Source organism: Plasmodium gallinaceum (assembly GCF_900005855.1).
Source record: "Plasmodium gallinaceum strain 8A genome assembly, contig: PGAL8A_v1_152, whole genome shotgun sequence".
In the NCBI taxonomy this organism is placed as follows: Eukaryota; Apicomplexa; class Aconoidasida; order Haemosporida; family Plasmodiidae; genus Plasmodium; species Plasmodium gallinaceum.
The window spans coordinates 156,306-171,305 of record NW_021628316.1 but is presented as its reverse complement, the minus strand read 5'-3'; the positions used below and the strand labels follow the sequence as shown (position 1 = coordinate 171,305).

The following is a 15,000-nucleotide window of genomic DNA, read 5'->3' as shown; positions in this document are numbered from 1 at the left end:
TAACATATATTTTATATTATTTTAAAATTAAATGTTAGTATATGATTGTTAATTAAAAGGTTGTTGTTATGCTTATATTTTTTAATAAATGAGGTATTTAGAAAAAGATGAATCTGATAATAGAAGAGCAGATTTTATGGCTACAGATTATTCATTTATAAGAAAAGAATATAAGACCAATTATAAAAAAGTATCATGGCCTATTAATGTTGAAATTTATGATGTTGATGATAAAAGTTTAAAAAAAGATTTATGTTTAATTGTAACAAATTTACCAGTTGACTGGAAAAAATGTGATATTATCTGGTTTTTTAGAGAATATTTTTACAATTTAGCTATTAATGAAAATGTTTTTTTCCCCCTAATTGAACAGGTTTACTTAATTAAAAATGAATCTTCAGCAATTTTAGCATGTCATGATGGAATATCGAAAGAAGTAATTCAAAGTTTATCAAAATGTATTATAAAGAATGTTAAAGATAAAAAAAAAATTGTTTTCACTATTTATCCATATTACAAAAGATACGATGTAGATGAAAAAGAAAAAGAAGAAAAAGAAGAAGAAAAAGAAAAAGATAAAGAAAAAGAAGAAGAAGAAAAAGGAAAAGGAAAGAAGGAAAAGGAAGTTTATAGTGAAGACGAAAAATATAATTTAAAGAGACTAAGAAAACGTTCTTTAACATATCCTAGAAGTAAAAAAAAAAAAAAAAAAAAAGAAAAAAGAAAAAAGAAAATGAAGATTTTATATGTTCATATAATAAAAAATTAATAAAGTAATTGAGTTGATATAAAAATAATTTAAATTATCATTTTTATGAAATTAAAAATAAGATAATAAATATTAATATCTTTCATTCTATATATACATTGAAAGAAATAGAAAATATTTAAAAATATTATTATACTTTAATTTTTTTTTTTTTTTTTTTACATATGTACATATGATAGAAAATGGACTAGAGTGGCCGAATAATATTGATTTAAGAAATTGTAATGATTTAGAATTAAGGAAAAAGTTATGTGTTTTTGGTAGATATAAACCATTACATTGGGGTGTAAGAGAATTATCTGAATTTTTAAAATATTATTTTGAGTCATTAAAAAAAGACATTGTTAATTTTGAAATTCCACAAATATGTGATATGTGGGCCGATAAAGGAACGCATTTAGTTACATTTGCATGTAAAAATGAGAAATCTAGATTTAGTATGTTGCTAATAAGAGCCTGCTATCTAAATGAAGAAGATGCAAAAAATAATTTAAAAAATTCCTTAAGAGGATGGTTAGAATTTGAAAAGTGGACTCCTTTTAAAAATACAATAAATTCAAGATATAAAAGCCATAAAATTGGAAGAAATGAGTATAATAAATATTCATCTATTCATGATCACGTAATTGATAAAAATTATAGGAGAAGAAATTATAGAAAACCATTATATGAAGAATTAGCAAGAAATAAAAAAAACTCTTTTAGAACAAATATGAATTTATCTAAATTAAGTAATGGATCAAATTATTATTTTCATAAAGAAGATCGAAATAGAAAAAACTATGATAATCTAAGAAATTCTTATAAGAAAATATCACCTTCTCCATTTTTTAAAAAACATAAAAAAAGATATTCTCGTTCTTCCTCAAAAAATTATTATAAAAAGAAATATAGAAAATCAAAATCTGTTGATTCATATAAGAATAATGATTATGCTTGGAGTAAAAACAGATCTTACAATAAAAATTTTTCAGATTCTTCTAGAAAATCGTATAGAAAATAAATATATAAAAAAAAAAAAAAAAAAAAAAACGAAAATATTTTATTAGTAAGAAAGAAATTTCAAAAAAATTGCCTTTCAATATAAATTATATTAGCAATAAGGAGTATTTGTATTAACAATTTTCAAAAAATATAATAATAGAAAATTTAAGAAAAATATTATTTACATTAATTAGAACAAACATTTCAACTTGCCTTTACTTGTAATAATTAACAACAACAACTAAATAGATAATATTGAAAATAAATTATATTTTAAAACATTTATGGTTATGAAAAAAAATGAAAATATTAGGATGCAAAATATCATATATTAATAATTATTTATATAGAATATTGATGGAAAATTTTTTTAAAGAAAATATAAATATTCTAAAAAAGGAAAGATGTATTCATTTTTTTTTTTTTTTTTGTTTTGTTTTTACCATTTAAAATGTGAATACTATTGATATTTTTTAGTATTTTTCTTATTCATTAAGAAGATAATAAATATTACCATTATTATAGTATTTTATTATTTTTTTTTTTTTCTCAAATAAAAGGATGCTACCAAAAATTTCATGAAATTTCATTTTTTTTTTACTTTCATTTATTTGCAAGTTTTAAATTTATTATTTTATATAATAATAATAATACAAAGTAGTAAATTAATAAAAATAATAAATTATTTACATATTTGAAATATGTATACACAAAGCTATCTATACGTATTTTAATATAAAAAATAGTAATATTTTGTGAGAATTGAATATTTAATAAAATTTAAATTAATCTGTATCTAAATAATATATTATAAAAAAATTTAATAAAGATGAATTTAGCATACAAAAATATACATATAAATCAAGAATAATTATATCTAATTTTTAAATTACTTCTATAATAGTATATATAACAAATATGTTATATAAGAATTTAAATTAAATATATAGGTATAAGGTAGAAAAAAATTATAAAGTTTTTCCATAGTTTTTTTTTTTTTATATAAATAATAAAAATGATACTTCTTGATAATGTATGTTGAAAAATAATTTATTTATAAAGAATTTTAAAACATATTTTTGTGAGTATGAAGAAATAATAAAAAAAAAAAAAAAAAAAAAAAAAAAAAACAAACTTCTCCAATGAAAAACAGTCAATATTATTTATTAATTCTATTATTCTTTTTAAAATAAAGTATAAAAATTTTAACATTTTTGTAATTTTATCTAATTTCTAATGATATTTTAATTATAGGAATAACCTTTTTTAAAAATATACATTTAAAAATTCCTAGAATCTTCAAACATTTAAATATATTTATTTTTTTCTGTTAACAATTCTTTTTATGAAATATTATTTTTCACATAATAGGAATTATATATATATATATATATATATATATATATATATATATATATACGCACCAATCTTTTTAAAACTTAAAGGAATTTAAAAAAAAAATAAAATAATTGTCTTTTGTAATAAGCTCATGAAAAAAAATTTTCAAATTCAAGAAATTCTTGTGTATTTAATTCTAGTTCTAATTTTGCTTCTCTATTTTTTTTTTGTGAGTTGTTATTCTTAGTTGTCTGTATGCTATTGTTAACATTGAAATTTATGTGAACTATTTCATTTTTTAATTTTTGTTTTTCTATTATTTTAGTTATTATACTTAAACATGTAACAAAAATAGAATTTTCATTAATTTTTTCATTTTTTATTAGATAGTTATTTATTTCTTCATTTATGTAATTTTTTATGCTGTATAAATTAGTAATTAATTTATTATCTAAAACTGTAATATTTTGACATAAAAAAAAAATGTTATTATTAATTTTTTTAATTTCGTTTATTACTCTTTCAATTTTTTCTTTTTTTTTTTTAAGAAATGATTCCAAATAATTATTATGTTCTTTTTTTTTTAAGAGAAAATCTTCTAAAATTAAAAATGTTCTATCAATATTTATATCATTAAATATATTTTTTTTAATTATATTATTTATCTCTTCCATTCTTTTTATATTTTCTTTTATCTCAAATTTTTTTCTTTTCAATTCTTTAAAATAAGAATCTATTTTAAAATAAGTATCTTCTATACTTTTAGTTACTTTGATACTTTCGTATTTTAAATTATTTATTTTAAATTCCATTAGTATATTTGTTTCTTTTTTTTTTAATAAAACATCTTTCTGTCTTATCAGTTTTTCATAAATTGTACTAGATTCATTTTTTAGTTCTCCTATTTCTTCTCCTAAATTCTTTATTTTCTTTTCTTGAACATTTATCTTATTTTCTATATTTTTAATTTGTTCTTCTATACTACTCATTTTAAAATTACTATAAATAATTTATAAAAATATATATGTTTTCATAAACATATATTTTTAATCTTTTCTGTATTATAGTCATTTATAATATTATCATGTAAAAATATATACAATAGATTTTTTAAAGTCTGAGTTAAAATTTTTTTTTTTTTTTTTTTTTTTTTATTACAATTAAAAATTTTTTATATAAATGATTTTTTTGTACAACTTTTGAAATAGAATAAAAAATTATTATAAACATACAAATATCATACAAAAAAAAAAAAAAAAATAAAATAATAAAAAATAAAAATTAGACAATATAATTATATATAAAAATAATTATTTAAAAATTGCTTTTTTTACTATAAATCTATTTATTTATATAATAGTTAAAATGTAAAAATAAAAAATTTCTTTCACCAATTTGATATGTATTTATTTTTAGAATTTTTTCATTTTAAGAAATATATTTACATATTAAGTCGTATGCTGATTACATAATAAAATAACAAGCATTTTAATTATAAGTTATTTATATATACATTTTATAATTATATAATTTTTACAAAAAAAAAAAAAAAAAAGTTATTTAATTTTAAAATAAAACAAAACATTAATAGTTTTATTTATAAATTTTTCTATAATTATTATTTTGTTTATAAAAAAAAAAAAAAAAAAAAAAAAAACAAATTCTATGAAATCTCACAAATAATAATAAAAGAAAAAAAAATGTAAGATTATAAATATACATTTTTTTATATTTGGAAATTAGGAAATCTCTCTCTCTCTATATATATATATATATGTACAAAAAGAAAAAATAATACAAATAATTATAATTAGAAAAAAACTAATTACTATCTTCATTTTTATAATTTTCTATTTCTTTTTCTTCTAAAAAGGAATGCATAGAATATTCACTACTTGTTAAAGATCTTTCATTATCTATTGAGATAATTTCTTGTTTAAATATTTCACCATTAATATTTACGTTACTTTCATTAATTACTTCATTTTCATTTAAAGTATTTTCATTAATTGTATTATTTTCTAAATTCTCTCTCTCAATTTGGTAAATTTTATCCATTTCATTAGTAATGTCGTAACAAATTTGTCCATTTGCAATAATTAAATTACATTGACATTTCTTGTCAACTTTTAATTTATTGTTTTCTAATGATTCTCCAAAAACATTACATTTTTTATAAAAACTTAAAAGTGGAGTAAAAAATGCCATAACACTTGTTAATACAGGTGTTGATGAAACTGCACTTTGAGATGCAACTGCTGTTGGTATTACTGTGTTCGGCAAAGCTGCTGATAAAGGAGCAGTAGAAGAAGCAACAGCAGGAGTAACAGAAGGATAAAACGTAAATGGTATGCAACCACAACAAGTTCCTGAACTAATAGATCCTGTTAAAGCAGCAACAAAAGATGTTAAATGATGTGGCATTTTAGAAAAAAAAAAAAAAAAAAAAAATATATATATATATATACAAGTAATATTAAGAAAAATGAAGTTATCTGTGTATTTACTTTATATAAAAATATTTTTCAAATAATAAAGAATTAATATAGTATATAAATTTATTATGCTATTTTATATATATATATATATATATATTTCAAAATGATGGTTGTTTTAAAAAAAAAAAAAAAAATAACATTAACAAAATTCGATTATATAAAATTATATAAATGAAAAAAAGGTGAGATAAAAAAAAAAAAAAAAATAATAATAAATTACACTATTTTATCTTTTAAATTTTTTTTTTTTTTTTTACATCATTAAGTATACAACTTGATATTTTAAATACTGTTTTTCTGTTTTTCTTTTTTTTTTTTTTTTTTTAGTATAAAAAATAAAAAGTATATTTCTTTTTAACATTGTAATATTTAATTATAATAGATTTTTTTTTTTTTTTTTTTTTTTTTTTTCATTCTTGAAAAAAAAGATATTAATCTGGAAAACATGAATTAATACAATTAAATGAAAGTTTATACTAAATGATATACATGCAAATGTAAACTTTTAATAAAAATAAATTAGGTTAGAAAAGTATCATCTTATATTAAAATAGGATAAAAAAAATTTTATATAAATTACTTAAAAAATTATCTTGATACACATTTATATGTATTTATAATAAAAAGAAATTTGAATATCTTCTAAATATATCGAAGAATATAGGAAATAGTTACAAGTTTGAAGTTATGCAAAAATAAGCTTACAGTATCTTTAAGCTTATTTACATAAAAAAAAAAAAAAAAAAAAAAATTGAAATGAATATATAAAATGCTTTATATTAAGAAATAATCTAAAAGTGAATATAAATATAAAAAATTACGAAAATCCTTATTAATAATAATTTAGAATGAATATTATAAGCTTAAAAAGATTTTTTCTACTTATCTTTTTTTAAATACCCGAATATTTTGTAAATGATTAAAATTAATAAAAAAAAATTGTTTTTAATTTTTTGTAAAAAATAAAATATTTATATATATATATATCTATATGAAAGTACTAAAAATCAAAAAAGAATCTATGATTTTCCAAGAATTTATCATATTTTAAAATAGTTTTTATTATTGAAATGAAATACAAAGGAAAATTTTTAAAAATAGAAAAGCCTTGTTCAGATTATTTATATTATTTTATTAATATTTTTTTATACATATTATCACTTTTTTTCTTTTAAATATAAAACTTTAATTATCTTAATATGTATATTTTTAAATATATATATTCCTATGAAAACTATATATACTTTAAAAATAAATATTATTAGGTATATTTTCTTTTCTAAAATTTTCTAGAAATGCTTCATACTATTTTGAAATTTATTATTTTTAATAAATGGTATTTATTTATATTACAACGTTTTATTACTTTTCATTACTATTTTTTTCATATATTTTATATATACTTGATGTGCATTATTTATTTCTTGTATTTATTTTTTTTTTTTATTTAGTTTAAGGATTCTGTATTAATTAAATATTTACCATTTTTCTTTTTATTGAAGCTATATTTATATTTTTCATTAGTAGTTAAATATAAGTATGTTATTAAAAAAAAAGTATTCATATATATATATATGGAAGTTTCATAACCAAAATTAAGATAATCAAATATTATTTTAAGAGAAAAAATTNNAAAAAAAAAAAAAAAAAAAAGATAAAGGAGAAGAAAGTTTTTAACTTATGTGATTTAAAGAGTAATAATTAAAATAAAGATTAAGTAAAATAAATTATGNGGAAAAATAAAATTATAACAATGAATCTTTATTATTATAAAAACATATATTGTTAAATTTTATATACAAATTAATAACAACTAAGAAAATTATTTATGTATTTATTTTATTTGGAAATATAAGTAAGAAATAATATACACAAAAAGAAAAAAAAAATAATAAAAAAAATAAATAAATGTGAATATTTTATAAAAATAATGATTATCTGAGTTTATAAATATGAAGTAATATAAATAAAATAAACAAAATGGGATCAAAAAACAGAATGTTATTTTATAGTAACATATTATTACCACATAGAAAATTAGAAAAGAATTTTTTATCATCATATAAAGATAGAAATTATGAATTTAAGAAATACCAGGATTTCATATCATATATTTTGTCATTACTTCCACTGTTAATAATTAGTGTAATTCATATTTTAATTAAAATAAATAGTTACACTATTGGCAATTTGTTTTTAATAATATCTTATTTATTTTCATTTTTCTTCTTCATATTATATTATTATAATTCCCATTTTATTTTTGTTGCATTTGTTTATTTTTCTTTTGTAATATCATTATGTCTGCATGAATTTGCTCACGCTTATGTTGCTTTTAAGTGTGGTGATATAACTATGATATATAAAGGATATTTATATTTAGATATTTTGAATTATTTAGATATTTTTCATACATTAATTATACCATCAGTAACATTATTTATAACCGGATTTGCACTACCTGGAAATTTATATTGGCTACAATTACATTTTATAAAAAGTAGATTTCATTTATCTCTTATATTTTTATCAGGGCCATTGTTAGATATTATTTTTATTATGTATATTATTTTTTTTTATAATTTATTAACATATTTTAAAAATAAGAAAATTGTAAATGTGCAACCACATTCTATATTGTTCATATCTTTAGCTACATCTGCTTCATTTTTAGTAGATTCTTTTTTATTAAATATGTTTCCTATAATTGGGTTTGATGGATGGGGAATAATTGAACCATATTTACCTTATTGCATAAATAGCATGTAAATATAAAAAAAAAAAAAAAATAATATGTATATATAAACTATTAACATAATTTAAAAAAAAAAAAAAAATATACAATGAAAAAAATATTTTAATTATATCACTATGAAAATATTTATATGCTTATATATTTTTTTTTTTTTTCTTTTTAGAATTAATGAAGAAATTGTATACACCTATTTGTCATATATATGCCCCCTTTGTGTTTTTATATATTTTAACTTTATTGAAACAAAATACCTTTTTTTCACAAAGGTTGTCAACTTTATATTAGAAAAAGCATTAGGAATTAAAATATCACATGTTACAAAGGGAGTTAATAGCTTCCCAACTTTATATTCTTATCTTAGAAAAATATAAATATTCAAGATATTTTTTAATATTTTTTTTTTTTTAATTTAATTTTCATTTTCCATTTGCATATATAATGTCACTAATTTCTTTTTAGTAATTAAATTTTCTTTTAAAATTACCTATAAATTATTTTTAATTTTTTAATATAAAAATAAATGTATGAAATGATTCAAAACATAAATTAAAATGATAAATGCTTTTATAGAGAAATGAAATATTTATGTATTATAAATTTTATGCTTGTTATATTTTTATTCTATCTACCTAATGAAAATTTAATTGTAACCCTTAAAATAATTATATGTTCATAATAAATCATAATTAAGGAAATAATTTTATATTATTATTCCTATTATATCAATTAATATATTCATATATTTTAATATTAAATTATTTTTCTTAACTTTATATAAAATGTTTAAAATAAATAATCAATTCTTTGTAAAAAATTCTTAATAAAATTTTATATATTTATAATGTATCATATTTATTCATTGAGAACAAAAAAAAAAAAAAAAAAATATGTTTTTAAAAAGAAAAAATAAAAATTATGAAAATGTCTCTTTATATATAAAATATTTTATAATGGATAATAAAATATTTATGATAATAGTGATAAACTATTCTTAATTTAAATAATTATTAATTATTATAAATGGTCTTAATATATCTGAAAAATATATAGGCAAATAATCATAAGAACACATTTGTGCTATATAGTTCTTATTTTGAAAAAGATTAATATTAATTTTAAATATAGAATAATAATAATCTGCAAACTTATCAATTTTTTGTAAAATACAAGATATTTTATCCATGTAAAAAAATTTTAAATTTATTATAGTTGGATATACATAAAAATAAAAAAAAGATGCTAAAAGATACTTCAAAGATAAAAACATCATATATATTTTTTTATCAATTTTTTTGTTTTCTAAATTTTCTTCTTTTATTTTTAAAGTTATTTCAAACTCTTCTCTAATAGAATTATCTTGATTATTATTTACAATATAATCAATACAAATAATGATATTATTATATATTAAGGAAAATAAATTATATTCCATATTTTTATTTTTTTCTTCTAAATCATTTTCTTTTATCCTATTCATATCAATTTTATCAAAAAATATAATTTTACATAAATTTATAATTATTAAGGAAAAGTAAGGCATTTTAAATGAATTTTCTATTTGATCATCATTTATAATATTTATAGTTATTTCTAAAAGGTTGTTAATCTCTTCAAAATCTATTTTTTTACAGTTGCATATATGAAATAATATAGATGGCATTATATACTTATAAGAAATGTTTTCTTTTTTTGCAGTTTTTTCCTTTATTATATTAACGTCTAATATTTCTTTTTCATTTATAGATAGAATGTATTCCTTCGTATTTGCTAGAATTATAAATGATCTATTTATTTCATACTTTTTAATTAATCTTCTAAAATTATCACTTTTAATGATATTTAATAAAGATTCATTTTCATTATTCACATTTGATTCTCCATTAATCTTTTTATTTTTCAATTGATTTTTTAACACATAATACTCCAAATTAAAATTGCTTTTTATTAAAGATTCATAAAAATTTTCTAAAAAACTAAGTGTTTGAGAATTTATATTTAAATTATTGCATATTTTTAAAATATATGCAATTATTAAATTAACATTGTATTTTTTTGTAAAAATTATATAACACATACAAATAATTAAACTTATACTGTTTATTTTCTCTTTTGTTTGGTTTTTAATACCCTGATTGCATATTATTAATATGTTTTCTTTTTCCATTTTTTTCTTTATGCTCTCACATTCATTATTTATATCAAATTCATTACTTTTTAGTTTTAAATTTAAAATTTGATTGTCATTTTCTCTATTTTCATTATTATTTTTACCTTTATTTAAAACTTCATTAGATGATTCACCTTTTACATTATTAACCATACTGTATATAACATCATATATCATACGAGTGTCTAAGAAATTGTAAAAATTTATAGATTCATTTTTTAAAAGATTTTTATTTTCTAACTTTTTTTTTAATACATCATATCTATAATAAATTAATTCATAATCATCTTTTATCACAAAACCACTGGAAGTAAAATCATATATATGTTTTATTTTTAAAAATTTATTTACAAATGGATTATTAATATGAACAAAATTTCCTAAATAAATATTATCACAAATTTTAATTGGATAATTAAAGTAAGGAATATATTTTTGTGAAAACTCTTTTTCATCTTCATTATTTAAGCATAAAAAAAAATACTCTTTTTCAAAATTTTTATAACCTCCTTTTAAAAAATAGAAATCCGCTTTAACGTTAAAAAAATAATTACTCAATATATAATTATAATCATTTAAATCTTTTATTTCTTCATTATCATAAAAAATAATTTTTACTTTTTTCTTTGATTTTATTTCATTCTTTATTTCATTAATCTTACTTACATTTTTTATACTTATAGAATTCTTTATATGATTTTCCTTAAATAATTCATCAGACCTTATATCAATAATAAATAAACTTTTATTTATTCCTTCATCTGGTAACAACTGAATATAATTATACATATAAAAAGAATTTATTAACTTAAATTGTATTCCACTTTTGTTTTTTTCTTCATTTTTTACTTCTTTTTTTAAAGCTTCAAAATCTATGCTTTTGTATATCATAATTTACAAACAAATTTAATAAAAAAAAAAGATAATTATAATAATTAAAAGTACTTTTTTTCTGACTAATAAAAAATTATATTTTCTTCATAAAAAATGAATATAATAAATATATAGAAAATATTTATTAAATGGAAAAAAAAAAAAAAAAAAAAAAAAAAAAAATTGTAATATATTTTATTTATTTGTTCTTTTTTTTTTTTGTTGATTTTTTTATTTCCTAAAAATTTTAAAATATTAAATTAATAATTTATAAACTAAAAGTTGAGTTTAATTATATATCTATATTTTTGTGATATTTTTTTATATTATGTATAAAAATAGATACAAAAATATTTTACCCACAATGAATTATATAAAAGTATATTATTTAACTAAACATTTTTAAATTATTGTGGTAATAAATCAAAATAAAAATTGCTTGAAGGCATTTTTATTTTATTTTTTTTTTTTTTAAATTGTGAAAATAATAAAGTCATTTTCTTTTATGAATTTTAAAGAAAAGAGAATGGCTGAAAATATTTGTATTGAAAGTAGAAATGAAAAAAAAGACTATGAGAATTTTATATACAATGATAAATGTTCTCTTGTTTTATTAATTGATGATAAAAATAAAGGAAAAGAGGAATTTGATGAAAGTAAGACAGTAATGAATGATATAAGTATATTAAATAAAATTGATAAAGCAAACAAAAGCAATGATGAAATGAAAAAAAAATTAAATGAATTAAATAATAATAATAATGATATATATAAAAATAATAGTAAATTAAACATAAATAATGACGAATTATGTCAAAATAGTTTTAAATTAGATAAAAATAAGGTTGATAAAGACAAAAAAGATGAAAAGTTATTTAAAGGGTGTATAAAACTATATGTAGGCTTTGATTATTCTACTTTTGAACTGGATACACGATATAAAGTTATTAAGTTTATTAATAAAGGTAGCCATTTTTTACATTGGAATAATGATGTATTATATGATCATAATAATAAATTAACAAAAGAATTTAAAATGAATGAAATGAAAAAAAATAATTGTGAAGAAATAAGAAATAGTAGATTTATATATTTTGATGATAAAAAAAAACTATTGGTATTGAAATATGATATTAAGGATAATAATTTTAAGTATATAAGAGAGGATGATAATATTTATAAATATTTTTATAATTTGCATGAAAAAGATTTTTTGGACGATTATATTTTAAGAGAAGAAAAAAACTCCATTTTAATTTATCCCTATACATATTCAAAAGTATGGGTAAGTTTAACAAATTATATAAATGATGAAATAATAAATAAAATTGAACCTGTAAATAAAACATTTTGTTCATCTTTTTTAAAAGATGATAAAGATACAAATAATTTAGATAAAGAAGAAGAAGTAAATTTATATAGTCAACCGTACATGTTTTATTCTGTAATACCAAAATATCCATCACACCTATCATATCATAAAAAAAAACAGAAAAAAGAAAATCCTAATGTAGAAGAAGAAAAAAAAGAACACAATATAGAAGATGATGATAATATAAAACAAGAAGAAGATAATTTAAAGTGTGTGGATACAAATAAAAGTTTTTTTGAATATTTATCTATTGAAAATGAAAATATGAAGTATACCCCTTCTTATTTAACTATGATAAATATGGACAAATTTTGGATTATAAAAGAGATAGTTGAACAGGAATATACATATATATGTTATAATAATGAAAAAGTCAAAGGTTTTACTAAATATGAAAATAAATTTTTTTATATATTAGGAGAATTTCAATTTTCTTTTGTTTTATTTCATCTTGGTTTTAATTATCAGTCATTTTTACAATGGAAAAAACTTTTTGAATTATTTTGTAATTCTCAACAATTAATAACAGAATTTAAAGGTACATATAAAGAAGAAAAATTTTAATATTTATTATAAAAAAAAAAAAAAAGAAAAAAAAAAAAATAATAAATTTTATATAATATATATTAAAATTACTATACATATAATTTATAATAAATTTTATTTTTTTAGATTTTTATGAAGAAGTCTTAAAAGTTATTTCTGTTCATTTAAATTATTTAAGTGATGATTTTTTTGATAATACAGAAAATAGTTTTATTTTATTTGGAATTTACAATATATATGAAATAATTAATAATTTAGAAAATGTTGAAGAAAATATCAAAAATTTATTAAATACTATTGACTCAAATATTTATAATAAAATAGGTTTGCATTTACCAGATTTATCTTTTGTATATGAAGAATTTCAACCAACCTATGTAGATGAAGATTAAGCAAATTAATATTATTTTTATAAAAAAAATTAATAAATTATAAACTTTAAAAAAAAAAAAAATTTATCAAAAAAAAGAAAAAAAATTTATTGTATCATGAGATTAAAAATTTAACATAAAATGTATTAATTATAACTTTTTTTTTTTTTTTTTTTTTTTTTAAAATTCATTTAATAAAAATATTTAACGTTTGACGAATGAAAAAAAGGAAAAAACAAAAATATTAATGTCAAATATTTTAAATTAAATAATATGTGATATGGAAATTGTATCTTAGTGGTATCTTAATGATTTAATACATATAGGAAGTATAATAAAAAATTTAATAATCATATAATATTTTTAATATTTAAATTTTTTAATTTATTTTCATCTATTCATTTTTTTGTAACATTTGAATCATTTATATATTTATTTAACTTCTCCAATATTTTATGATTCATTAAAAGTGCCCTGAAAATTTTTTGATCATCTTCCTTATGTTTTATTTCATTATCTATAGATGAACAATTTATTGTGTTAAAAAATTTTTTTACTTGATTGTCTTTATCATCACAATTTAATTCTCTGCATAATTGTTTATACAAATCAATATTTTTTTCAATATTTTCCTTATTTATTTTATTCTAAAAAAACAAAAAAGAAATTAATATTTATTTATTTATTTTTTTTTTTTTTAAATAAATTTTCTTATTTATTTTTATATTTTTTACTTGTGCATTATTTTCATCATTATACATCATATTTAAATTATGAAAATTTTACTATAAGAAAAGATATTGTAAAATATAGAAATAGGTGATTAAGTTTAGTCTCTTATTTAGTATTGTTTCATATAGTTGTTTTTCAATTTTACTTAATAAAATAAAAGATTGTTGTTATGTACACATGTCAATTATTATAAATTATAGAAAAGCAAAAAAAAAAAAAAAATAAAATAAAATAAATAATGTAAAATAATTGAGTATGCTATTTTTTTTTTTAAGCTTGATAAATATTTATTTTGAATATAAAAAAAAAGATTTTAATTCTATTTTTTTTTTTTTTTCTTTATTATCTTAAATACAAATACTTTTAATAAATTATTTCTTAAAAAAGATGAAATTTTAAATTTTAATGTATATTATAATTAATCTTTTAATACACTTTTTTTTTTTTTTTTTTTTTAAAGTACAACTTTAAGTTAATTTAATTTTTTAAATTAATACTGTTTCATTTTTGTATATATAATTTTATCCTGTTTTTTTTTTTTTTTTTTATATGGAATATTATTAGAAAAAAAGCAAAAAAAAAAAAAAAAAAAAAA

The 15,000-nt window shown here is 16.3% G+C and overlaps 6 protein-coding genes across 6 annotated transcripts; 3 read left to right on the top strand and 3 right to left on the bottom strand.

Moving 5' to 3' along the window:
• Positions 1 to 88: 88 nt before the first annotated feature.
• On the top strand, positions 89 to 1,772 carry PGAL8A_00502000 (conserved Plasmodium protein, unknown function; the record flags this gene model as incomplete). The annotated part of the gene is made up of 2 exons (XM_028673835.1): positions 89 to 692; positions 949 to 1,772. 2 exons carry the CDS (start codon positions 89 to 91, stop codon positions 1,770 to 1,772), a joined length of 1,428 nt encoding a protein of 475 aa, XP_028530248.1.
• A 1,468-nt stretch (positions 1,773 to 3,240) lies between these two features.
• PGAL8A_00501900 (conserved Plasmodium protein, unknown function) lies at positions 3,241 to 4,080 on the bottom strand (the record flags this gene model as incomplete). The annotated part of the gene is made up of 1 exon (XM_028673834.1): positions 3,241 to 4,080. One exon carries the CDS (start codon positions 4,078 to 4,080, stop codon positions 3,241 to 3,243), a length of 840 nt encoding a protein of 279 aa, XP_028530247.1.
• An 832-nt stretch (positions 4,081 to 4,912) lies between these two features.
• Positions 4,913 to 5,515, bottom strand: PGAL8A_00501800 (conserved Plasmodium protein, unknown function; the record flags this gene model as incomplete). The annotated part of the gene is made up of 1 exon (XM_028673833.1): positions 4,913 to 5,515. The coding sequence occupies one exon, from the start codon at positions 5,513 to 5,515 to the stop codon at positions 4,913 to 4,915; it is 603 nt and encodes a 200-aa protein (XP_028530246.1).
• A 2,054-nt stretch (positions 5,516 to 7,569) lies between these two features.
• On the top strand, positions 7,570 to 8,715 carry PGAL8A_00501700 (membrane integral peptidase, M50 family, putative; the record flags this gene model as incomplete). The annotated part of the gene is made up of 2 exons (XM_028673831.1): positions 7,570 to 8,354; positions 8,508 to 8,715. The coding sequence occupies 2 exons, from the start codon at positions 7,570 to 7,572 to the stop codon at positions 8,713 to 8,715; spliced, it is 993 nt and encodes a 330-aa protein (XP_028530245.1).
• A 620-nt stretch (positions 8,716 to 9,335) lies between these two features.
• Positions 9,336 to 11,402, bottom strand: PGAL8A_00501600 (mitogen-activated protein kinase phosphatase 1, putative; the record flags this gene model as incomplete). The annotated part of the gene is made up of 1 exon (XM_028673830.1): positions 9,336 to 11,402. One exon carries the CDS (start codon positions 11,400 to 11,402, stop codon positions 9,336 to 9,338), a length of 2,067 nt encoding a protein of 688 aa, XP_028530244.1.
• Positions 11,403 to 11,910: 508 nt separating this feature from the next.
• PGAL8A_00501500 (AAR2 protein, putative) lies at positions 11,911 to 13,694 on the top strand (the record flags this gene model as incomplete). Its single annotated transcript, XM_028673829.1, has 2 exons — positions 11,911 to 13,294; positions 13,429 to 13,694. The coding sequence occupies 2 exons, from the start codon at positions 11,911 to 11,913 to the stop codon at positions 13,692 to 13,694; spliced, it is 1,650 nt and encodes a 549-aa protein (XP_028530243.1).
• Positions 13,695 to 15,000: the final 1,306 nt, after the last annotated feature.